This window comes from Pieris rapae, chromosome 18 (assembly GCF_905147795.1).
Source record: "Pieris rapae chromosome 18, ilPieRapa1.1, whole genome shotgun sequence".
Classification (NCBI taxonomy): Eukaryota; Metazoa; Arthropoda; class Insecta; order Lepidoptera; family Pieridae; genus Pieris; species Pieris rapae.
This window is the reverse complement of record NC_059526.1, coordinates 373,431-400,673: the sequence shown is the minus strand read 5'-3', so window position 1 is coordinate 400,673 and position 27,243 is coordinate 373,431. Positions and strand designations below refer to the sequence as shown.

The 27,243-nt window shown below is 35.1% G+C and overlaps 1 protein-coding gene and 1 long non-coding RNA gene across 3 annotated transcripts; one reads left to right on the top strand and one right to left on the bottom strand.

Annotated features, from left to right (window-relative positions):
* The first annotated feature begins 272 nt into the window (after positions 1 to 272).
* Positions 273 to 26,155, top strand: LOC110999596 (tyrosine-protein phosphatase 69D). 2 transcript variants are annotated; one of them, XM_045632296.1, is made up of 26 exons: positions 273 to 535; positions 2,483 to 2,621; positions 7,737 to 8,008; positions 8,786 to 9,528; positions 9,694 to 9,873; positions 10,456 to 10,562; positions 11,182 to 11,326; positions 11,646 to 11,725; positions 11,928 to 12,065; positions 12,249 to 12,512; positions 12,801 to 12,928; positions 13,010 to 13,119; positions 13,604 to 13,740; positions 13,823 to 13,964; positions 14,701 to 14,877; positions 15,751 to 15,962; positions 16,182 to 16,285; positions 16,429 to 16,568; positions 16,636 to 16,827; positions 17,109 to 17,258; positions 17,345 to 17,522; positions 17,629 to 17,744; positions 18,068 to 18,199; positions 18,785 to 18,942; positions 19,010 to 19,145; positions 23,858 to 26,155. In XM_045632296.1, the coding sequence occupies exons 1-26, from the start codon at positions 451 to 453 to the stop codon at positions 23,927 to 23,929; spliced, it is 4,437 nt and encodes a 1,478-aa protein (XP_045488252.1). In that variant the 5' UTR covers positions 273 to 450; the 3' UTR covers positions 23,930 to 26,155. The 2 variants fall into 2 exon arrangements, with proteins under 2 accessions (XP_045488252.1, XP_045488251.1); XM_045632295.1 differs by having other exon boundaries at positions 14,692 to 14,877.
* LOC123689985 lies at positions 6,152 to 7,080 on the bottom strand. The gene is made up of 2 exons (XR_006750827.1): positions 6,633 to 7,080; positions 6,152 to 6,194 (listed from the first exon to the last, which is right to left on the bottom strand). It is a non-coding gene; the product is annotated as an uncharacterized LOC123689985 (long non-coding RNA).
* Positions 26,156 to 27,243: the final 1,088 nt, after the last annotated feature.

Genomic DNA, 27,243 nt, shown 5'->3' with positions numbered 1-27,243 from the left:
ACAGATGTTGCCTGAATAATAAAATTTAACACAATTTAATTGTAATGTTGCATTTTACCAAAATATGTCGTAGTCATTTTTTTTATCATATTCATATTACTTCAAAAATAATGTAAATGATATGTCATTCTTGTTTTTATTTAGTATATAAGACATATTATATAATTAGTCGGTTGAAAAATATATGTACTTGTACTAACAAAAGTAATATAGCAACCCTGACAAGCACTTGCTGTTATTATTTATTTATGCTAGCAACACCAATAAAAAAAAGAAGATTGTTTGTTCGGCTTTGGGTGTCAGCCGCTTTGTAAATTTTTTATTGTGATAAATATAGAATTAATCAGTGATATCGTCGTGTATGTGAATAGAACATGAAATAACAAACATGCAATGAGTTTACTATTGTGGCTCCTCGTGTATTTTATGTGAAAGAAAGCTCCTTCCGCCATGACTGTAGTTCACTTGGTGAGGAAGTGCCCCGTAACATTTGCGCTTTATTTCGGGTGTATTGCACTTTGTTATCCGGTTTTAGGTAAGTTATAAACAATATGTATAAATAAAACAAACTGTAAGTGAAACATATTGTCAAATTATTTCTGTAATTACTGTTTTTCAAGTTTCGTAGCTTGTAAGAATCTATATTTTTTCACAAACATACTCGCAATGAGGTATTCCTTTACCAATCAGATGAGGGAGGTTTTGCCGAAATATAGTTACTGTAAGCTTATTTTCAGATACGGAATGATGACTATATTTTTACTTAATCGTACCCTTCTCTATTATGTGTAGGCGGCATTTATTATGTGCATTATAAACTTCATAATTTATTATTGTTCATAAATAAATTCTTGCTGGCTCAAGAGACGCAATTTACCAATTATCTGACGACTGATAATCCTATGATATTGTATTTAAATGTTGTGATGATTAAGAATTAATGTACTAATACCTGCTTTAATTTCACACTACCATCTACTTTTACTAACAAGTAACTATAAATATATAGACAATACTTATTGTGTGTTGCTTAAATTAAATGATTTATGCATTGTTTTCATGAGAATATACTTTAAATACCTTATATTGCAAGCTACTTACACTACATTTATAAGATACAAAGCCAATTTTTTGTGTCATTTTTAATGATTTATAGTCAGTGGTAGAAAATAAAGTATTGTATCATACATTGAATTAAGATTAAAATCAGTACCTTTTTACTAAGACTTACTTCTATTTTATCTTAAGTAGTGGTCTGTCTCGGTTCTGCTATACTAGACTTTAGTTGATTTTTTAAGATAAAAATATATTAAGTATACTAAGGGAGAAATGTCCCATTTTAAAAGTGAGAGACAGTTTTAAATTAAACCGGTAGTTTTTTAATTTATTTATTACAATGATACAAATCTTTCCTCATTTAAATTTAGTATTCAGTATTTGTATGTAATTAACTTTATTGTACTACCACAGTGGCTAAGTGGTTATATTTGATTTGTAAATCCTGGCATGGCATATATGGAAACCTGAAAACCCAGATTTATATAAAAATGTTTGATGGTAATGTAAAAAAAAATATTTTAGGTTTTGAATTATTAATGGATTGATAATTTGTAATATCACATAATGAACATAGTCACACTTATAATGCTTAAAATGTATTAGACTTAATAACAAAAGAAGTTTGATATTTATAGCATCTTCTATCAACATCTTGGCATCCACTTATTCTTTAATATGAGACATATCATCTACTTGAACAAAACAAAAGTTGATTATTATTGTAAACACTGCTGCTACAGCAGTCATTTTATTCATCTTAATTTATTACATACAGACATCAATTACTTAGATACTAAACAATAATAATATACAGAAAACTATTTGTTTTGGGTAAGCTATTGTTTTAAGTAGTTGTTTTCAACCTTACAACAGGGGTGCACATGAGAGCCTCTCGTAGGTGTGAAGTATTTGACTTTCAGCTTTCAATACATGTGGGAGTGTACTCACACATGGAACTAAGAAGGGGATGTTTTAAACCTGTAATTGTCAGAGATTTAAGTAATTTAAATTTATGGTATATTTAAATAGATGAAAAAATCCATTGAAATTGTTTTATATGAATATAAAAGTACTTTCTTAAATTTACATTATAATATAAAATGCTTTCAAATTTTTTTAATTGTAGTTCTAAAGATTCATGAAATGTTCTTTTAAATGATTTTTATAAAAGTTATAAGAAATTTTATGTATAACTTCCATTATATGATTCAATAATGATGAACTTGAACTAGAAAGGAAATAGAGCAAATAAAAATAATAATTTTGTATATTATTCAGTCAAGTTCACAGTATATAGAAAAAGTGACTTTTACAAATTTTTAATATGTTTACTTTTGCAAATTAATTAAGTATATTAGGAAGTCAACAAATGCTCTCAACAAACATTTTGTACACAATATTGTAACTGAAACTCCTCTTACAGCTCAAGATGTGGCAGAGATTCTGGACTTATCATCAAAGGGTGAGCTTGGTGGATCATCTAATATCAGCTGCAGTGTTGCTCCGAGTGAGATTCAGGTGGAATGGCTTTATAATGGGGAACCTGTGAAATTTGATGAGAGGTGTATATTAATGTTTTTTGCAATTATTTTTTATTACAATTAAGAGGTATAGTACTTAATATAAATTTCTTAAAATAACAATTTTAAGAAATAATATTAGTTTTATAATGCTTAATAGCTTACACTCCTCCATGATTACTGAAAAGATATATATTTTTGTTTATTCCGTCCCTAATGAAAGCTTATAAGTACCTTTTTAAAGCTGCCGTTTTAGGCACCGACGCGTAAAAGAACGCGGGAAGGGACATACATATCTGTCTGTAACGTTGATCTCGTAAACGCATAAACAAAGTTTTGTCTACTACTTAGAATTAATTAAGTACGGTATAAAATTTACTATACTACTTATTAATTTCAGTAAGAAATTACTACTTCCATTATTATGAATCCATTTAATTTAGGCTTTCCAATTTTTATTATAATTTGTCTATAGAGATTCTCATCGGCTATTATTATTAGTATACTACTACAAATTATCTCATTAAATAAACTGTGTTAATCCGATGAGCGACATTTTTCGATGAAGTGGTCCCATCGTTGGTTAAGTGTCACGTATCTTGATGGGGGTTGAGTGAGACCCTGAATTGGCAATGGATAATTATCATTTATTAACCCCTATATTCTTAGTATGGTAAAATCAAAATAATACTTTGAAAGTACTCCTTTAATCTGTATAAACTAAACCGATTTAGGGACAGTTCGTTGCTCTTATGAGAATTACCATTAAGAGAAATAGCAATAATTCCAAGAAAAAACCCACCTAACGCGGACGTCCTTACTCGTTTAGCTGTGTACACAACAGATTATTCTAGTGAATATGGAGATTATAAAAGCAGTATCAGCACTGCATTTCCATTGATAATATTTTCAGTAAATCTAACCTACTTAGGTTATGTTTTTTTTTAATGTCGCATTCATCGTATAAGCTTGGATTAATATTCGCTGTCATACGATAAAAAAACTAATTGAATTGCACTGAAAGTAGGTCGGGTTATCAGTCAGCTCCTGATAGGTTTGCTTTATAAAGGATAAAGCTTTAAACTTTTAACGAAGCTAATATTGAACTTTCAACTTTGTACTGTTTGGTGTATCGCCTCTTTATATTGAAATGTGGATAATATAACACCAGCATCAGTCGTTTTTAAGCCTGGAAGAATCATCATTCATTTTTGGCCGATACTCTCAATATGGTACTAAAAAAAATATTTTATTTGATTGTTAAATGTTTGTTGTGTCCTGTATGTTGTTGTAGTTTACTGCTTTTTCTATTAAATTCACGTTTGCGGTTTTGTATATATAATTTTATAAAATACAAAGCATTTTGATTTCACGTACTTGTAAGACTTGCCTGAAAGATATTGCTTTTAATTAGTATTGTTTCAGAGTGACCTAAGCTCTATTTAAAATCTTTATGTAACCTAGATTGTTTTTGTTTGACGAATAACTCAACAAACTTGGCAAGTGTTCTTTGGTTATTGTATTGTAATTGATACTACCTACCTGTGCTGTGGTCTGGCCCGGTTAAGATTGTTGACCTGAATTTACGAAAATATGCGCCTACGCCATCCTATTTCTTATTTATTGGTTTGTCCTTTACTCCATAAATAGTAAGCATCAATAATAAGATTATATATTTATCTAAAAACATACAATATTTGTATTTGTTCTATTTTGTTTCGAGACTTTTCGTATATTATATGGGCCATTCTCTACTAACTGGAAACTTGTCTATTGACAGTTGTCCTAACCTTTTTTTTCTAAAAAATATAAATATAATATGTTAAGTCGATAGATAGTTATAATATATAAATATTTAAACAAGAAACCATCGTAATTTTCCCTTATTTGTCGAATTATAAGCAATTTTGTGAAAAAACGCGGCAGAGGACTGTTTTGCCACCCAGATGACTGTTTTATCTACCCACATACCAGTTTAAGTCAATGTTTATATGAATAAAAACACAATATTAGTTATTAAATGTAATCAAATAAATTATCTTCTTTATTAAATACTGTATCACATACAGAAATATTTAGATTTATTAGGAAGAAATTGCGAGTTTCGCTCTCTGAGTAACAAATTAAAATAATTATAATCAAAATTAAGCTTAGGTACTAAGAATCAGCCTTGTTTACTTATCAATGCAGACTTATTTCTCAAAAACAGGTACAGGTATATTAAAATAATAAAATATTCGTTTCCCTTTTAGGGCAATATCTGGGTTTGGCAACTTCTTTAATACTTCTGGTCAAAGGACACATCAGAAACATCATTTTCATCGACTCTGAACGTGTGTCCTTTGTCATCACAAATTTTTAAGAATGTTACTGTTAGTTCGCCTTCTTCCATATCTATCTTATTAATTACTGCAGCATAACAATATTCAGTGTTTCTTACTAGAAATTTAACCAAGACGTAATCACCGATGGTGTAATTCTGTTGGTTGGATCCTGTGAGTTGTCCATGTTTTCATTTTCAGAGTCTGTGTAAATATCATCTACGTTAAGTTTTGTCTTGTTTTTGTACGCTCCTAAATTAAAATGCTGGCACTCGTCTTCACAATTGCAACTTAAACTTTTCATTGTGAGTTTAGCGCATCTTGGAGCTGATTCCAGAGGACTTCTTAATATTTCAGCCTTTATTTGATGTATTTTTAGAGTGCCATTAAAGTCTGTCTAAGTCTAAGTCTGCTGTTGTCATCATTTTCATAAAAGATTCGTACAGTTTTTATGCAATCAGATGAAATTTTGTCTTTGCGAGTCCGAAGCTTAGGTACTAAAACTGATTGACGTGCTGCCTTCTGAATTATTTTATAAGATATAGCTTATCTTATAGATATCTTTGCTTCGCCATAACTTGTACTTGTGAATTAGTTTACCGGACAAGACTTTTCCGAAAATTTGTTTTTCTTGGCAGGTTTTTAAATTAGAGTAGTTTTCTTTCAGCTGTGCATTCAACACTTCACCGAATAGCGCCTTTTTGACTACTTCTCTGCGAGTTACTGGCGAATCACACATTTTGATAAGTTTAGTGTTAGGTGTGTCTACATTTTCCTTTGTCTTAGCTTTTTCCAAACGTTCTAATCTCTTCCTATACTTCTCGGATTTTTTTTTGTAATACTCGATCTTTTTGTCTTTATCCTTTATAATTTTGTCACGTTTCTTTCTCGCATTACTTGCATCACTTCGTGGAGTGGTCATAGGACTCATAGGTAGTATTGATGGAGAGACAGAACATTGAGTAGGAGGAGAACCCTCGGTTTCGGGCGTATTTTGTCGTACAAAATTGTTTGTAATTTCTTTCAAAGCTTTTTTTTTGCGCGATAGGTAGCACAGTGCTCTCTCCACTCTTTAGTCACAGCTTTGTGTTCACGTCGACTCATATCTTTAACTAGCTTTCTTGTGCCTTTTTCCTTCTTCCTCTTGTAGTTTCGTCGTTCTTTTTCCTTCAATTGCTCTCTTTTTACAGGGTCATTTTTTAGCCGTTGATATCTTAACCTTTCAGCAATTCTTTTCTGCTCTTTTATTTCTTCTTTGGTTTTAGGTTTCTTCTTTGGTGGCATTGCGTCAATACTAAAACAATAAAATAAACTTTCAAAATTGAATTTAAAACGGTAGGGTTTAAAAAAAGGTAGTTATTAGGTACATATTATTGTATATTTCAAAATCCATAATAATAGAAAACAAGACCTGAATGAGCGTGGCATGCCTTTGTAAGAAAGAAAGAAGCTATCGACAAACAGTAGGTTAGTGCATACTATAAGGAATATTAATAAAATACACGGACGTCAAATAAAACAGTTCTCTGTTACATTGAACAGTTCTCTGTGTTATAAATTTCCAGAGGACTGTTGCACAGAGGACTGTTATTTTTACGTAAAAATGTCATACCGCGTATGAGTTTAAATATATAACTTCATAACACTGAGACAGCTTTAAATTATCACACTAAGCAATTTTTTGTTAAATAAATATAATTATAACACATAAAACACCGTTAAATAGACTTACCAGAGGAATGTTCACTCATCACTACAGAGACGTGGCTACCATACTGACGCGGAGTTGTCACTGCGCAAAATGGCGGCGATTTGTTTAGCATGGCGACCGAGCAAACTTCACACTGTTAACGTTCGGTTTCAAGGGCAATGTAACCAGAATTGTCTTTAATATTTTTGTGGCGCGACATTCAAATTATGACACAGGACTGTTCAAAAAATGTCTGGACAAAATTCGAACACTAGTTTTTAGTACTAAAAAATTATCTAAAATAATAATTGTTTTTTGTTCACATGCATCAAATATTCTTTATGTTTTTATAGTGTTCAAAGATTTACTTTTTTAAATAGAACTTAGAAAAACCGAACCGACTCATACTCGATCCGGAATTAGGACATAACAGAGGACTGTTTTTAGTGGCCTTTAGACCGAATTTATGAAATGATTATGATTCTAAATATTGATTAAAACTTGACTCCTTAAGTAACAGGTTTTATATTATGTGTTTTAATAAATATAGCTATGCATTAATATAGCCAAAGTAAAAAAAAAATGCTTGGACCATGATTTTCCTGTTAGCAGAGAAAGGCCCATATATTTATTGTTAACGTATGTATTAAATATTAAAGTACGACTTACGTATAAAAAAATTCCAATTCGTTATTGACATACGGGAATATCGTCCACGCTAAGACGTTACACTATTTCTCCGAAGATAAATATTTACATAAATGGTTTTTTTATTAATAAAAAATATCGCAAAATTTTGCACATAAATTGCGACGATTAAAATAAAAGTTCCCTTGACATAGATCGTATCTAATGGTTACTATAAAATAACTTTTTACTCAAGACGGCCAGTTACCCGTTATAGTGCGAACTAGCTGCCTCTTACTCTAAAATATACTATAACTAACAAGCTGGACGTATTAGAATAATCTTCATGAGTCCATTGGCATTGCAGCATATTGGCAGGGTGCAGACGCATTTCTTCGATTTGTTGTTTTTTTTTTAATTTGTGTGGAAACAATTGTGTTGCCATCACACGGAGGAAATAGCTTTTCCAACGTTTATATGTATGAAAAAAACTTTGTAAAAGTTGATATAATCTTACAGAATCAAAGAAAACACTGAAGAGAAACTCCTGCACAAAAAAGACTTAGACGGAAACCAGCAAAAATATAAACTCAGTAACGTGTTGATAACAAACACTACAGCCAGCGATGATGGGAACTATACGTGTGTAGCGAAATCAGGGGAGAAGAGGTCAGATAAAATGGTCATACTGGATCTAAGTTTTCCTGGAAAATTGGTGAGGAACACGGCCGGTCCTATCAAGCAGAATGCGTCCGATCAGGTCAATGTGACGTTGGAGTGTGTTTTTGAAGGTAAAGTAAAAATGTTGTAATAATATTCTTTGTCTTAGATGAATGCATATGCAAACTTAGTCGCTTTGAAATAATTAATAATATCTATAACCTTTAAGTGACACCCTTACAGAAAAGACCTCTGTTCTTCCTTTCACTCAAATCCTTGTAATTCTAGTTTACATAATCATCAATTTACGATGCGCTTAAATATACCTACTATAAATAAATACTTATACATTAAGAATGAAAGGTTAAAGGTAGAAAAATCTGGAATGGAATATATTTTCTGCACTCGACAGAGTTTACTGCATCTTTTATAAAGATATTCGCCGTGTTGACAATTTTAAAGAAAGTGCACTCGTTTCTGAGAAATGCGATAGTTTTATTTTTAACAGTTCAGGCTTTTTGTGGCTAAGCTCGGAATACAATTTGTTTATAACATTTGCTGTACTTACTGTAAAATTTATCCAGACTGACTGTACAAGTCTAATATCTATATATATTTTTTATTTGTTTCTAGATATAAAATACTAAAAAGCAAGATACTTTGACAGTAACTTTATACTTATACCATAGAAATCTTATTAACATAAAAATTAAACTAAGAATGGAACAAAGAAAACATAAACCCTAAACCTTTTATAATTATATTTAATTATTTCCGAAATATGTTTTGATTGTATTGACGTCTTTTATTTGTAAAATATTATGCTAATTTATAGTCACAGCACCATGTACTTATTTTTTAAACCAGAGGAATAAAAATTAAACCTACCTAATGTTAACTCGTTTCAGTATATAAACCCAGCGAAGTGAAATGGTGGAAACAGGGGAAAGATGATGAAATAACCGATCTTACAACGAAACCGCCGAACAAAATAAGTCTGAAACAAATCCAAAGTAACTACGATCTCCGTATACACAGCCCCGAAGACAACGGGACCTACATATGTCAAATATTTGACAATGTGACGTCACTAAATATTACCGGAAACGTCGACGTCATAGTGTTCGCTCCACCCCAAGTCGTGATAGACACGGTGATACCGATCAGCGCTTCACAACTTTTCGTTAACTGGACAGTTAGGTCCTACAACTCGCCAATAAGGTTCTACAACCTAATGTATCGGAAATTGCCTTCGACGGATTTCAGTCTTTACACCAGAGAGAAAATTGGAGTCAAGAACATATCGTTCGTCATGGAAGGCTTGGAGAAGTCAACGAAATACCAGTTGAAGTTGGAAGTGACCACTATGCACGGTCAGAGCAAGCCGCATATATATGAATCGACCGTTCGGACTTTGGACAAAGATCCTATTTTCGTACCGAATATTTCCATTAATGGATTTTCGGCGACGTCGGTGACCATCGGTTGGGCTCCTCCGCCGGAAGATATAGCTGAGCTGATACATTATTACCTCCTGGAAGCGAGGAAGATGGATGAAGTGGCTCCACGAAGGGCGTATCACTCGAGGGATAGTCGTAACCTGCCGTATATGTTTGACAACCTGGAGCCACATAGCACTTATGTTTTCAGGGTATGTCAAATTCCTTAGTCAATTAATATAAACGCCATATTATATTCTCGTACTGTTTGTGTGTTTATTGATTTATATTATATATAGTAAAAAAACTCGCGATCGTTTCTCAGTAGAGTATTATTAAATATCTTCATATGATGATTTTTTTTTTAATATTTCCAGGTTTGCGCGTGTTCAGACTTTACAAAGCGGTGTGGCAACTGGTCTGGTGAAATGCAGGCAGCCACCCTGGACGGTATACCTGGTCGACCTGCCAATGTGACCGTCCATTGCGCGAGTAGCTGGATCAATCTCACCTGGCAGCCTCCTTTGAAGCCCAATGCTGAGATTAAAGGATATACGGTAAGGATATTCACGTAGCTAACTGTTCATTAATGTAGTAAAAAAATATTAATTATATGATTATTTAACCACGTTTTAAAAATGAAGGGCGTTAAACCGATGATAAAAGCTGTACACTTTTAAAAACATTCTGTAATGTATTTGGTATATCTGAAAGGGATTGATGCAGCGTCCGGGAAGGTTCCAGGGCGGATGACTTTGTTCCTGTGTCCATGTTCCTCAATGAAACGTTTTAGCCACTTTTGTCGTGAACTACCTCTATGTGGTACCAGCTGCTTACTGAAGTATTTCCGAACCGATTCGACATCTTGCTGATGGTGCTATAAGAAAAGAGCGTACCAATTCTTAAAGGCCAGTTACGCACTTGCAAACTTTCTGGCAATGTGTCTATGGGCGGTATAACTATATGGGCTATCATATAGAACCCAATCATATAGAATAACTGCCAACATTTATCGTTATCTATTGGTGAAAATATTTGCAGTAGCTTTTGTGTTCATCACCAGCAGACAAACGTTTCGCAGGATGTATGAATTGATGTTATGTTATGGGACCGTTGAATAAATTAACTATATCTTCCAGATGGAGTTGACAGGAAACGCCACGTACCGGGATAGGTACGGCTCCGTCAAAGAAGCCATGTGGGGCCCACTCACCAAGTTCAAAGCCAATGACTCCAGGAGTGTTCGGTGAGATTTCACTTTTCCATGAAAATTCATTAAATCCCATCCCATCCTTTTTGAAGTCAAATTTCTTTAGGCCCATGAGGGTAATTTTTTTTACGAATCGTCACGAAGATGTGCAGCATTTTTGTCGAAGAAAAGGGAGAGACTGATTGAGAGGGAGTGAGAAAGGGAGATCAAGGAAAAAAAACGTTATTAGTCTATTAGTTACATATCGCACGTCTTGTGTAAACAATGCGAATATTGATATACAAACACATGAAGTGTTCCTATACTGGTACATGGGCCTTCATCTATTGTGGTTTTCACCTTAGCAATAATTATTAATTGTCAAATAAGATTTACTTCTGACATGTGTACTTTGTACGTACACACATTTTTTAAATATGTTTATTTAAATGTCTTGACTCGACATGACTATCCAGCTTTTAGACAATTTCAAACTGACTTAATTTACTGATAAGGATATTTAACATAAAGAAGTGCGTAATAACTCTACTGCTATTAAATCTATGTTAATCACAGCAGTTATATTAAAAATAGATTCATTTCCAGTTCTAGACTAAATTGGAATCGAACTTAAAATTAATATTTTAGGATTATTACACAATAAAAACTATTTTAGGTTCGAAGATCTCCAACCGAACACAAACTATACGGTGCGCTTGAGTGCGATGACCCGAACCCGTAGACGAGGTGAAGAAGAGACAAGGTATTGCTCCACTGCGCCGGCGCCGCCTGATTCGCCACCCAGACCTAGGTGGAGGAAGGTAATGTCTAACTCAACATTTAATGACACATTCACGAATTTCAGCGTAACTTTTCGAAAAAAAACATACAAATTTGACGACGCCCCGTAATATACAAATGTACCTATAATATATATTATTTATATTATATTATAATATATTAGTAAAATACTTTTTTTTTCCTTCACCAAATTTATCCACATACTTGCTTCATACTATGCCTCCAACGTACACATATATGTAACCTAAACTATTTTTGGTTTTTACTTATGGTATATACTTTACATATAAATACCTAAATTGTACCGAAAATTTGTTTTTAATATATACATTTTTACAGATAATGGAGAACGATAGATATATGTTTACCATGTATCTCCCAAGGATATCGGAAAGGAATGGACCCATCTGTTGTTATAGGTGACTAATTTGGTTCTTTTTTGTTATTAAAATATAAAGACCTATTTTATGTAGTTTAATATTTTGTAAACTGAGCTTTGTGATACTCAAACTCTGATTATTTCAAGACAAAGAAACCTTGTTCCTCCATCTGCTTTTATTTTCTATTCTACGGTATGTCAAACTATTTTGTCAAAAATGATATGAAATTAAATGTTCACAGAGTGTACATGGTGCGTCTTCTGCCGCACTCTGATTGGTCAAACCTGCCTCCTGCCCGAGACATCAGTGTACTCCAGTACGAGGAAGCTCATGCCGTTCAGCCCACTTTGGGGGCTTACATCACCGATGTCTTCTCCAAGTGAGTATATCCACATTAATCATCAATATTTTGTTATACTCTTGCCTAATAAACTTTTAAAGATTTATATTGTTCTTTATCAATAACCATACTATGTGAGTCCCAGTTAAAATTATATTTTTAGACTGTAATAACATGTATTTAAATTGTTGTTTCTCAAATGAAAATTATGTTTAATTCCAGTGACAGATTCCCTCCAGACTCGGAAGTAATTCTGGGCGACGGCAAATCTATTTTCGATAAAGAAGATCCGGGCATCGTTCAACCGTCTTGCAAAAGATGTCTCCGTAAACCGCGTCGGGTGTCAGACACCCCGGTGGTTCCTAAGACCACTACAACTGTCCCGACTACTAGAGATGACCTATTCGAGGAGGAGATCGATACTACTGCTGAGCCTGATTTGGAAGAGGAGAAAAGAGAGAGAAGATCGTACGTGGAAGTTGAAAGGTAAACAAATAAATTGTTTTTTTTAAATAAAGTGAAGCCAAAGAAATGACTATTTTCCTATGATAATTACAAGCTATCTATCTTCTATATTCTTCTAAGGTGTCAAAAGCTAAGCATCTTAATATGTATGATAAAATCCAAAAAAGTCTATAACAAGGCAAATAAAACAATTATAGGTGCTCCATTGTGGATTATTACTTTCTGCAAAAGTCCAGTTTTTGCCTCTTGCTAATACTTTTTGAATATGTTAAATGCTATAAATGTTTTAATGTACGGCTTGTGTTTCAGAGATTACATGAAGAATCCAATGATGATGGATAAATTGGTGGATGAGGAGCAGGATTGGGAAGAGGTGATCGTGAAGGATGGCATCTTGGATCCAGCCGCAAACTACACGTTATTCGTCGAGCTCATACGTAAGATTTATTTTTCGAAAAAAATTGATCTTTTACGTGTACTTATATAGTTTTCTGTATCTGCAAAAACTCTTTTTTCAGCTGGCAACGACCAAGACGAGGCCATCTACAGCGAATACGTGAACGTGCTGATGCCCGCTGCCACGCCCCGTCCGTCTACGCACAACGCCACCTTGGAAATTGCTCTACTGGTAAATACGATGCGTTTCATTTTGTTTTTATATGCAATATTCAAACTACATACTATCTGCTAACCAGAGATATTCCTGCATATATAAATATATATTACTATGATTGTGTTCCAGAGACAGGTTATAGAGCTTGATACGTGTAACTTTAACATTATATAAAAAAAATTAAGTTCAAATAATTCTCGACGAAGTACACATCTATTTCTTTTCATCACAGCGTAAACACAGTTTGATGGAAAGGTATAGAAACAATTTTGAGTGCTGAGACGATGGGGAATAGAAGAAAAGAAAGAATCTTGAATGATTGAACAATAGTTGCAAAAATTTAAAACAATATTGACTCACTGAGTTAACTTGGTATATTTCTGAACTCCAGAATCCACTTCAACCTAGATTTCCTCATGGTAAATAACCAGTGCTAAAAATAACTTTAGGTCGGTGGCTAGATTTGACTGATTCTTTAAATGTGTTTGTTCCGCGGCAGGTGACGTGCGCAGTGGCCGGTCTGGTGATTGTGGTGATGGTGGGAGTGTGCGTGGTGCAGAGCCGATCTGCGAGGAAACTGCCGCCCCATCCGCATCACGCCAATCTCGAGATGAATCCCATACAGGCGGCGTTACGGTCAGTATATTAAATCCGTTTAAAACAAAAATCGAGTAAAGCTGAAAATGTGATTAACGTACAAGAAAACATGAATCTACAGATACGTAGTCGGTCATATCGGACGACAGACGACCGGAAGTGCCACGCCTCCCGACCTACCTCCGATACCGAGAGATCAGCTTCCCGCCGCATACGCCGAACGCCAGGCGGACTCCGACTATGGCTTCCAAAAGGAATTCGAGGTAGATATGGAGATAATATTTATTTATTACAATTTTATGCAACATTACTTTCAGAGGAATCTTAAATGTATGGGTTTTATCTCGGAGAACAGATATTAAGGATTCTTCTTTTTGCTCTAAATGTAAGTAAATTAAAATTGAGATTGTTCTTGATTTGCATGCGTTTGATGGGTTTCGTTATTTTTTAAATTAAGATATTTATGGTTTGACTTATGAGCAGAACTCATTTTACATTACATTTGTATTGGGGTTAAAGATTATATTTTATAGTAAATAGATCATTTAGATCGAACAAGCTAGATCTGGATAGCCATAAATGATATCCCTTCAGACTTTGAGATCGATTTTCCTTTAGTTTTTATGATTTAATTTTATCTTTTGTTTTTTCCGTTTGCCATCAGTTGCTTGTAACATGTCAGCGTGTCGAGCGTTGGCAGGCTTTTGCATATAAAATAAATACCATTTGTTCTTTTAGTTTTACAGTTGATTTTAATTAATTTGTATGTTACTGTACGTCTACGTTATAAGAGATTGCCTAATCTGAATTACGAAACTTAACCCTGTCAAAGCATACTAAATGTGACATAAATACTTTTTATATAATGAAAACTTGGTGTCTAATGTTATTCAGTCCTTTGTTGGTTTCATATCTAACGACTAATCAGCGTCTAACATTTAACCTTATCGCTTTGAGTGTAATCCTTAATCAGGACCAAACCGGGACAAGTTGTTGCAGATGCTGCCCGAGTGTTTCCCGGACAGGACCAGCCACGCGTCCGAAGCCCGGGAGAACCAGCCGAAGAACAGATACCCGGACATCAAGGCTTACGATCAGACCCGGGTGAAACTCGCCCAGATCGACGGAATAAGCGGCAGCGACTACATCAACGCCAACTATGTGATGGGGTATAAGGTCAGTTCTTAACCCGGGTAATGTTGAACCGGTAATCCGGGAGTGGGAAAAAATTCTCTAAACACTATCTAGAATATTCGGTAGTGGGCTGATCTATTAAAAAAACATTGTTAAGTGCCTTTCTGACACCTAATTCACTAATTTCTAAATCTTAAATTGGAAGTTTTTTTGTAACATTTATGTTTATCATAACTGTCTTGTATTTTATATAATATAGCTTTTAACATATACTGTAGACATAGCATTATATATGATGTGGTGACTTTTAATAAATAAATAGATCTATGACGTATCTGTTATACTTTTGACGTCGAGGGTACGTCATATCTGGGCTTGAATATGAAGTTTAGTTAAAAACTGTGTGTAAATAGATCTAGAAAAGATGTTTTAATTCTTCTACTTAACAAAAACCCTTGCATGGCGCATGAGTTCCTTCTAAAAGCACAATATCTAACCTGTGTGTTTGTCTCTTGCTTACTCAGGACCCCTCGGACCACAACCAGGTACTGCATGAATCGCTCGCTACAATTTTACATCCGTCACAGTTTTAGTGTACCTTATATTATAAACTTTTTTTTTTCCAATTATACTTTCATTCTTTGTGAGATTAGTCATAGTACTGAATGCTGCTTCTATAATCTTCATGTTTATCCTTATAAAAAATGTCTATTATGATTAGTATTGAATATGGATTCTTTATTAATACATATATCAATCCAATATATCCTTTCTCTCCTTTAAAAATATTTACTATTATTATTATATTCAGTTATTTTGGGAAGACATTGTATTTTATTTATAAGAAGTAAATTAACATTTCTTGTTTCGTAGAAAAATTGCCACCATATTTACTAAAGAAACGTCTTATCCCAGGAGCGGAAGAAGTTCATCTGCGCCCAAGGCCCAACGGAGACCACGGTGAACGACTTCTGGCGGATGATATGGGAACACGGCTTGGAACTGATCGTGATGCTGACCAACCTGGAGGAGTACTCCAAGGTGAAGTGCAGCAAGTACTGGCCGGACGAGGTTCGTGGGAGTCGGGCTTTTGGAAATATCACGGTTCATCATGTTTCCGAGAAGCGGTAAGTATCACGTTTACTCTGTAATTAAAAAGACTTTCATTTTTGTTTGTTTTATTTTTATATATAGGAAAGAGTCATTTTTAGTGGGTGCGTTGCCGGCCTTTGAAGGAGGAGTACTTTGATCAGTTTGAGGTCGTATCTCTCAGGGTAGACCACCACCCGAAGTCAGTTTGTAAAGTCCATCTTACTGTTGATCGATGATTATGATTAATATTGCAGATATTCAGACTACATCGTACGAGAGCTGAGGATATCGAAGCAGGCTTTGAACTCTGATGGCCAACCGGTCGTCGAGAATAATGGAAACGCTAAACGAAATGGAGGTCAGAACAACATTATTATTTATTTAGTGGGTTAATGGACGTAATGATAAAATAAATGATTAAGAGGACTAATATTAATTATAAAATACTGCACCATGTAGAATATTTTAAAGCAAACATTAAATCAAAGCCATAAATAACAGATTGCGGCATGGGCGAGCTGAGCGCCCCGACGTCCCCTCAGACGAAGGGCGAAAGCCGTCTCGTCCGTCAGTACCATTTCCTGATGTGGAAGGACTTCGCCGCGCCGGAGCACCCTCACTCTATACTCAAATTCATCAAGGTAATATTTGTCAAAGGTTAACACACAGAAGTGTGTTTCTCTATTTCTCAACTGACGCCCGTTTCAGCGCGTGAACGAGGCGTGGTCGGTGGCAGTGTCCCGAGAAGTAGTGGTCCACTGCTCGGCCGGTGTGGGCCGAACCGGGACGCTGGTGGCTCTCGACTGCCTCTTGGAGCAACTGCGCGACACCAACTGCGTGTCCGTCTTCAATTGTGTGGCTGAGCTGCGGGCGCAGAGGAATTTCCTTGTTCAATCACTGGTTAGCGCATTCAATACGTTGGCACGGTTCATGAGTTGTCTCAAAAACAATTTAATCCAACGTATTTATATAAATATATATTTTTATTGTTATAAGTACGTTGTTTGTAAACGTACACAATTGTACGTACAAAATGCTAATTTCACTACTTTATATGGAAATATTAATGTGTGGTCGGTGTAGACATTCACAGTTAATGGTGGTATACATACACACATTCATACATATATTTGACATACTGTTCCAATAAATAAATGTACAATGTTTCCCTGAAATTGCAGAAACAATACGTGTTCGTATACCGTGCGTTGGTGGAGTACGCTCACTTCGGAGACACGGAGATCCCGGCCTCGCGACTCAAGAGCGCCATCGACAGACTCCGGAACACGCCCGAGGGTAGCGACAAGAGCCTCATGGAAATGGAGTTTGAGGTATGTTTATTTATATTCTTCCTTCAATGTATATGTGTTCTGCATTCCACCTTCTTAATAAAAAAAAACACTTCTGCTTTTTTCAGAAACTAATTCGTCCGCCAGTGATCGAGAGCGCCAAGTCGTGTGCGGCGGGCGGCGGGGAGGAGGTGAGGTCCCGGAACAGATCCACCGATTGTCTGCCCTACGACCGGAACAGGGTCATCCTGGCTCCTCTGCCCGGACGGGATTACTCCACGTACATCAACGCGTCCTTTATTGAGGGTGAGGAAATTCATCCTTTTTCAGTTGTATTAACTTTTGAAGAAAAATCACGAACTTCCAGAACCTTCATATTTGCTCATATTGAATAATTTTATCTTTCACGAAGGTTACGACAATTCAGAGGGCTTCATAATCACTCAAGACCCACTTCCCAACACAATTATGGACTTCTGGCGAATGGTCTCCGAGCACAATGTCTCCACTATCGTCATGCTCAGCGAGGTGAGTTTCTCTTTCAGTGCTTCTGTTCTTAACATGGAATTTCACTCAGTAGCTTAATCCGTTTAAATGTACACATTTTTACAATTTTAAATCAAACAATTTATTTTTAGTTATTAGTAGTTAGAAGACATAACATTAATTACTAACAAAACACACACACACACACACACACACAGAGAGAAACATACAAAGTAACAATAATAAAAAAAAGCAATTAATAATAAACATAAAAAAGAGATTTTTTTGTAAAGAACAAGGATGTGGCTGTAATTGCAGAGTGTTCCAAAATAGATCGTACAATAATAAAATACTCCACTTTGCAGTTGGGTGAAGGCAAATGTCCGCGGTACTGGGACGACGGGACGGTGCAGTACGAGCACATCTCGGTGGAGTACGAGGAGAGCGAGTCCTGCCCGTATTACACCAGGAGACACTTCACCGTCACCAATAACAAGGTGGGCTAATATTATTTTAAAACATATTTAACCAAGCACTTGCTATAAAAACAGAATAATCACTAGATGGCGCTTACCTTCACAATTTTATTTAATAAGAAATACAACGGTAACTAATACTTTTATGATCATGTAGTTTATAATATCAAATTAAATCACACATATCATGAGCACACCCCACATACACAAAATCACGTACTGGGTATGGGTACTTTTACATCATCACACAACACAACTAATTTAAGTTTAGTTAAATAAATTAAATCACAATTAGTTAAATGTATTAAATCATTTTTGTTTGTTTGTTCCCTTTTTTAATTCTTTTTATTGTTATATATATCATGTATTCCATATTTGGCTATATTCTCAGTGTATTTGTATGTCATTATGTATAATTTATGTTAGCTGTAGGAGTACTAAATAAATAAATAAATAATTATTTTAATTGAATAAATGAAGTTATGTTTTTTTTTATTGTCAAAAATTAGGTAGTTTTTGGCAGTTATAATTCAGCGTGAAAACTGTGTCATTACCTTTTGTTTGTAGAATCTTGTCTATGTTCATATTTGGTGTCTGCCTCCTCAGAGCGGCGACTGGTGCGCCGTGCGGCAGCTGCAGTACCACGGCTGGCCCACGGCGGCGGGCCACGTGCCCGAAGTCACGCGGGGCCTGTGCGAGCTGGCCGAGCGCACGCAGCCCTCCGACCACGACACCACCACGCGGCCCGTCTTGGTGCACTGCCAGTGAGTGCTCTCGATGCTCCCTCTTTCTTAGAACAAAGAACGCTTCGATAATTTGCGATCTATTCAGATACGGCACGGAGCGGTCGGCCCTGTTCGTGGCGCTGTGCATCCTGACCTGGCAGCTCCGAGTCGAGAGACGCGTGGACGTGAGCGCCGTCGCCCGGAAGCTGCGCTCGCAACGGACCAACACCATCGACACTGTGGTGAGCACCGACACCGCTCGGACTAATCTTTCCTCTTGTCTAAGAAGTTTTATTTATATATTCATAATACAATAACATTCGATTTCCGGACGTCAAATAGTAAACATCATACTTGTGCAGCTCCCGATAATATTGTGCTTTGAAAAATACTTACGCTCACTTGTTGTTGTTACAACATCACGAACTATAAATAAAGTGTTGTGAATGCGATAGAAGTGTTGATTTCACGTTATCCTGGACATCACACTGCATTTAGTGTTAAAAGTCGCCGGCTGGATTAATGAGGTTAGAAATATCTATGTTCATTGGTTAATTTGATTTTTGGCATTTGACATCTGCCAGCGGCACTATTGCCATACAAGCGGCTGGATACAAGCATTTTGGACCTAGTTATTGTGACATACTCTTTGATTATTCCTACATACGGTTTTGAGTGGAAACAATAATAATGAATTGCCGTAAATGTTTAAAAATTGCATCTGATGGGGACAGCATTAAATGTGTCTCCTGCCTAGGATGGTTGCATTTTTATTGTGCAGAAATGACGGAATTAGACTTCAAGAAAATTTTACCTATGAATAGAATGAAGTGGAAGTGTTCGGCATGTAAGATAAAAAAGAAAGCTACTACTTCGACGACTTCACCTACACCTACTTCGGCTTCGCCCTTGAACGTGGACACGGAGGTCTTGGGAAGGGGAGGGAAGCAATCGGATCGTCAACAGATACCTGGTTATACTGGTTCATTACAGGATAGGGACGCCTTGGTATCAGCTATAAGTAATCAAGTACTTGAAGCTATTAAAACTGAACTGCCGCAGATGATATCCAGAATATTGAAAACAGAATTATCATCCATTAAAGATGACTTGTTGGATTTTCGCCAGTCTGTTGATTTCCTGAGCACAATGCATGATGAAATGAAGTCTGCGATAGACACTTTAGCCAAAGCTAATGCATTAATTTCTAGGGAAAATTTAGAACTCAAGTCCACTGTGTCAGAACTATCTGATCGCCTAAATAATTTGGAGCAACATATGCGCGAGAACAACTTGGAGATGCAAGGTGTACCTGAGCACCATAATGAAAATTTACCTAATCTTCTTAAACAATGTTCTCGTGTAATAGGTCATGATTTGAAGGAAGATGCAATAGTAAAGTGCACTAGAGTCGCTAAGTTGAATAAAGAAAGCAAGCTACCTCGTAGTATAATTGTCAAGTTTAGATGCGTGGAAGATCGTGATAGCTTTTACTCTGCTGTATATAGATATAATAAATCCAACTCTAGTGACAAATTAAATACATCTTTACTAGGAATCGCGGGTGATAAGAAACCAGTGTATGTGAGTGAACATTTGTCGCCTTTCAACAAATCTTTACATGCCGCGGCTCGTAAAAGGGCGAAAGAACTTGGATATAAATTTACATGGGTAAAAAGTGGACGTATATACGTTCGAAAAACTATTGATTCTAAGTATATATTGATTAAGAATAACAAAAGCCTTGCTCTAATAAGTTAATACTATCAGTGCATATTCAAGTACCCATAACGGGTAAAAATAAATACTAATTAATAGCTAAAATGTCTCTCTCAATCTACTATCAGAACATAAGAGGTATGAAGAGCAAGACTGTTGATATTTATAATAGTGTATTGTGTAATAACTTTGATATAATATGTTTATGCGAGACTTGGCTAGATGCCGATGTATTTTCATCTGAACTGTTCGATGACAGATATTGTGTGGTACGTAGAGATCGTGATCCTGGATTTTGTCGACGGTATGGTAAGGATCATGGAGGTGGTGTACTAATTGCTTATTCTAAGAAACTCAAAATTTTGTTGAGAGATGACTGGCAGTCTGACTGTGTTGAGGACTTGTGGGTACAAGTCACATTGAATGGCGATTTTACTATGAATCTATGTATTGCATATCTGCCTGGATATTTATCGTCAAATGCAGCTTGCGATTTTATTCAGAAATGTGGTCGCATAGTTGGTGACATGTCTGATCACAGGACTTGTATATTGGGTGATTTTAATCTTGGTAATGTTCTCTGGTCAACTGAAACTGGCTGTCCTCTGAACAATTGCTGTGAAAAGTCAAAAGCTTTGTGTGACCTATTCGATGTTACTATGTTGCGACAGCTAAATTTCAATAAAAACTATAAGGGTCGAATACTAGATCTAGTTATAACTGACTGTCCAGACTTATTTACAATTTTACCGACTTTACACATGAGTCGTCTAGATGAGAACCATCCGACATTTGAACTAATACTTCAAACCACTCCTTCTACATTGATTCAGCACACATTGCTTAAAAAACTATGTTTTCGTAAAACTGACTATGAAAGCTGCAGAAAGGATATATTGAAAATTGATTGGGCTGAATATTCATTTAATATGGGATGTGACGAATTTGTTCTGTTATTTTACAACAATATACATTCAATCATAGAAAAATATACTCCTAAGTCTAATGGTCCAAACAATAAATATCCGCAATGGTATTCCAAAAATTTAATTAAATTGCTTACATCTAAAAACAAAGCTCATATTAGATATAAGCGATTTGGTAACCCAAGGGACTATGACGAGTTCTCTATGCTCAGAACTAGAACTAAAGAAGTTATTAAGAGGTACTTCAGAACATATATAGAACGAATTGAAGAGGATGTTAAACTCAACATAAAAGCTTTTTGGCGCTACACAAAATCTAAACGTATCACCAATAATATTCCTGGTCGAATGTGTTATCAAGACAAAGTTGGTACTACGGGTGAAGATATTGTAAACCTGTTTGCTAGTCATTTCTCATCAATTTACTCTTCTAATACCACAAATAATTACTTTCCTAGCTTTCCGTCATCAAACTTCTCTATTGGTAATTTACAGATAACTAGAGAGGAATTGTTAAAAAAGTTACAAAGTGTCGATCTCTCTAAGGGTGCTGGCTTTGACGGGATTCCACCTATTTTTGTTCGTTTTTGCGCTACTGCTCTTGTTACACCGTTATTGATTATATTTGAGAAATCTTTGCACGAGGGAGTATTTCCTAGCCTATGGAAGATAGCCAAAGTTACACCAGTGTATAAATCTGGAGACAAAGGTGATGTTTTGAATTATAGACCTATCTGTATTCTAGACTTATTTGCTAAGATATTCGAGGGTTTCATCTATACCCATATGTATAACCATCTCAAACATATATTGAGCCCACGACAGCATGGATTTGTTACTGGAAGGTCAACCAACTCTAATCTTTTATGCTATTCTACTTATTTATGTTCATCATTTAATGATAAAAAGCAGGTGGACGCTATATATACCGATTTTTCAAAAGCTTTTGATAGAGTGGACCATTTTGCATTGCTTGTGAAGGCTCAGCATGTGGGGATTCATGGGAACTTATATAGATGGTTAAGTTCTTACCTTTTGAACCGTACCCAACTGGTTGCTCTGAGTGGTTACGAATCTGTGCCTTTTTTAGCAACATCGGGCGTGCCCCAGGGATCGAAGCTGGGTCCTTTACTCTTTTTGTTATTTGTGAATGACTTGCTTAGCAAAATAAGCAGTGAATGTTTGGCATATGCAGATGACATTAAAGTCTTCAGACGTATATCCGATGAAAGAGATTGTGAGACCTTACAATTGGATATTAATACTATCTCTGCTTGGTGCGATGAAAACTTTATGGTTCTGAATATTGAGAAGTGCCGAGTTATAACGTTTACAAAAAGTAGGAACCCTATCCAGTATAAATATAATGTTAAGGGTATTCTAGTTGATAGAGTTGAGGTGATTCGTGACTTGGGAGTGCTATTTGACTCTGCTATGTCTTTTAGACCTCATTACAATGATATATGTAGTAGAGCTAACCGGATGCTATCGTTTATCCTTAGAACTGCTAAACCATTCAGGCGAGCCGACTCCTTGATTATCTTATACAGCTCTCTCGTGAGAACCATAGTTGAGTATTGTTCGGCGGTATGGACCCCGATATACCAAACTCATATAGATAGATTGGAGGCTATACAAAGGCGGTTTGTCAGAGCATTGTGCTATAAGTATGGTCTTAGGCGAAAAATAAACCAATATGACCAGCGTCTTGCCCACTTTCAAATGGTTAGTCTTGAAAGGAGGAGGTGGGTGAGCGACCTATGCACTTTGCATAAAATAGCAAATGGCTCATCTGACACCTGCCTTTTGGAGAGGCTGGAGATCAAGGTGCCGACGCGTTCTGTGCGCATCCAGGAATTATTTGTTATACCTATGACTGATAACAATGTTTCCCAGAATGCTCCGCTCGTAAGAATGTGCAAATATTATAATGCTGTGTGTGCTGAGGTTGATATTTTTCACAATAATATTTGTAAATTTAAAAAGATAGTTCATAGTAAATACTTGTAACCTTAATTACTAATTTAATTGATTAATGTATATGTATATACATGTGTGTGTGTGTGTATGTATATATATATTTTTTCCTTTATTTTTTATTTTTTTGTCATTCGGTTTGATATGTGTATGTTGTTTAGTTGATATTTAGTGTAAATGCTGTGTACAGATATAACTGGAAGTCAGATTTTTAAATGTTGTTTAGTATGTAATAATTTTATGTATGTAGTCAGTCTGTTTTCTGTTTTTGTACCTTAATGTGAAAATAAAAATAAATAAAATAAATAATGACGGCACCATTTCTATTTCAGCTCCAATATGAATTCCTCCACCGTGCCATACTGAACTACGCGGAGCTCCACAATCTACTCGACGACAGCTAAACAGAAAATGATGAATTTGAGGCGATTCGTGAGACACAAATTTAGGTGTAATCTTTTCTATTGACCTTTTGTACTGATTAACGAAATTGATATATTTTTTTATACTTTTGTTACAAGCTTTTCTCACTGACGACGTTGTCCTGCGATCTGTGTTGTCCTTATTAGGTCTAGATCTAGATCTTCAGTGAGAAAGGAAATCTTTGGTTCATACCTTGTGCGTCGTTGGGGCGTCTGTCGATTAGGCCTCCTAACGTGTACTTTTAGTACTGTGTTTACACAAATTATGGGTGCTAAGTTCGATTGAGGAATTTTGGACTTTTTCCTATTAAAATCGAAATCACCTTCACCGACGATTGGCAGATAGAATTGTAAGTTTGTCTCGAAGCGAGGAGATCTGACGGTTTTGTTATACTTTTTGTTTTTTAGTTTCCAGATGTTAAGGTCTAGTATTAAGTGGCGTCGCCGCCTACACGCTTGATGTACCCGCTTTGCGAGCGTTTATTTATATTGGTATCAACGGCCTGAGTAATAAAATGGTTTGTTCACAATGATTCATACTTTCAAAATGTCAGGCGAGAAGTTATTATATAAGTGTATTTTTTGCGTTCGCCAATTAAGTGATCAAACTATTCTAAAATCCCATTTTATTGCCTCGAGTCTTATACCAATTGAAACTATGTCCAAAGAAGAAATTGTATTTATTTTTGGTAATGGAGCGGCCGTACGAAGCATTTTTTTGTTTCTTTTCGAGGGTTTATGAAACCTGGCCAAAATCTAAGCCCGACGCGTGCATACTGACAGTCAGTGTTAATATCACATTAAAAGGTATAATGCATGTCAAAAAGAGTAACGATAAATAATTAGGTCCATTAGACGAAATCATATCATAATCAGGTATAAAATTCAGTATGAACATACTCGATTCCCAATTCTAAGTTTTTATGATCTTTCTAGAAATTATTAAAACATCAACTCTTTTAAGTACAACGAGCTAATGATAATTAAACATGAAACAGTTGGATTGGATGAATTTTTTTTAAATAAATCTTTACTGTTGTTATATTTATTAAAATTGATCCTTTAAATATAATAATATAGCGAAAATGATGACTATTGAAGTATAATTCGCTGATGTATTCGATTGGAAATTGGGGAATATCGCGTCAGTGTGCACGGCTTATGAATTTCGGTATTTTTACCGTTTTAGTTGAAGGAGGGCCACGAGTGACTGTTTATATTTTTAAATAGGCTAACTTAATTAAGTTTTCGTATGTTATCTCGTGCAACTGTGATGTTGTAGGAAATTGTGACGTTCGGACATCGGACGTCGTCGTGAAGAAAAGTTTTATTGAAATTTTATTCACCTAGCATACAACGTTTTGAAAATATTTAAAGAGTAATAGAAATATATAGTAGTACAATACCAGCCAGTAGGTAAAATATAATAGATTCCTTTTGATCTGATTAAAATTATATCGATATATACAGTATAGAGCGAGGCACATAGATAAGCCAATAAATTAGTATTATTTGTAAAGTTATCTCACATAATAGATTTTAAGTCTCGATAACATCACAGTTGCACACTTGTATAGACAAATAGGTATTAATACAATCAAACGCAGGAGCTACTCGATCAGCTGACCGAAGTAGCTGCTACGTTTGAGGCGACAATTTTGGAAAGATTTTTATAAAACGCGGTAAAGACAATGCACAAAATTGATTAGAATGAAGTTTGAATTGGCTGCTAATGGTAATTTAAAAGTGTTGCTATAATGTATGGATTTTTATAATTTAATGTGTCCTATTTAAGTTCATAGTCAAATTATTAATACGTTAATATACGTACGTGTTCGCGTATACACGTATACGTTGGCTTTATATTGCCGCATGTTTTATAAATATCTCAATGAGTCCTTAAGGACGTGGCTGGCTTGTATCTGCAGTCAGAGGCTCGGTTTCAATACTCATTTAACATTGGCAGTACATTCACGCAGAACGGTGGTATTTGAAAATTATAATGTAGACATACTAGAATTGTACGATAAAAATTATTAATTAACCATTTTTGCTATTTTTGTTCGATGAAAGCACCAATTCACTGTTCAGAAGGGCGGCATCCATAATTAATTAGTCATGATGATCATTGCTATTAGCCAAACAAGCACAGTGTAGTATTGCCATAAATATTTGACGCTATAATATGATCTCTTAAATTGTGTTCAAGTAAAGCCTGATACAAGCCAGGTGAGCGACTGACGTGTGTTAGCTTTTAAGAACGCTGTAGGTTTTTGTATGAATATAGATGATAAGTTAGATTTCGTACGAAGATTGCGTGTATGCGTAAAATGGTATACCTTCACGGCCTAAGATAATTCATGTGTTTTATTGCCATATTCAAACAGCCCTGACCGACCGTCAAATTTGTGTTGCCCGTCAAATTATATACGACACAACGTAATTGGTTCTTGAATTTTTTGGAAAAGTACAACTTCGCTAAAAGTTAAGAATAATGGATGTCCTTATAACAACAATTTTTGTATAATGAAAAAAGTTTGTCTCATGTAACTAGCCCACCTATAAAATACCTAAATTAGGTTAATTAAACGTATACTATTTTACGAATTCGCGTCTTAGGAGTTCAAATTAATATCGCATTACTGTGGTATGCTTATACAATCTTAAACTATGGTAGCTTTATTTTTTCTATAACAGCTAAATAATGATTTCTTGCACAATCCTATTTCGATTACTTCTACTCTTTAAAATAATTATTCAGTGATGTTGTGTGTCCCAAGTCTGGCAAGATTTTCTGGCGCAATTTCTGTTAAAACTACGAACAAGAAATGTTTACTATTATTCCTCTATACGTGCGTACATTACGTACGTTAAATATTGAATTTCTAGTCCTAACTCTCCGCTTACTAATTCTTTGTTCAATGACACGTCGACGTTTTATAGTAATAGATGGGTATGAATAACCCAAAGGAAACTGAAGAGTAACTTAAATATCAGATTTAATGTTTATAATCTTTTTTAGTTTTTAATTTGTTGAAAATAGTTCAAAAACTTGAGAAGCGCAGCCTATATTCTAAGTTAGGTTAAGAAAAAAATCCTTTTGATAATTTTATAACGAAATCGCTTTGTATATATTAAGTAGTCGCGCAAACTCGAAAAATTGTATTGTAGACATTTTTATTTGTATCAATAATTGTATTCAACGCAGTTCTATTGAATTAAGTTATGTTTTTTTTTTGTAAATAGATTAATGCAGGTCATGTAATATGATATTTTTGAAAATATACCAATATTTA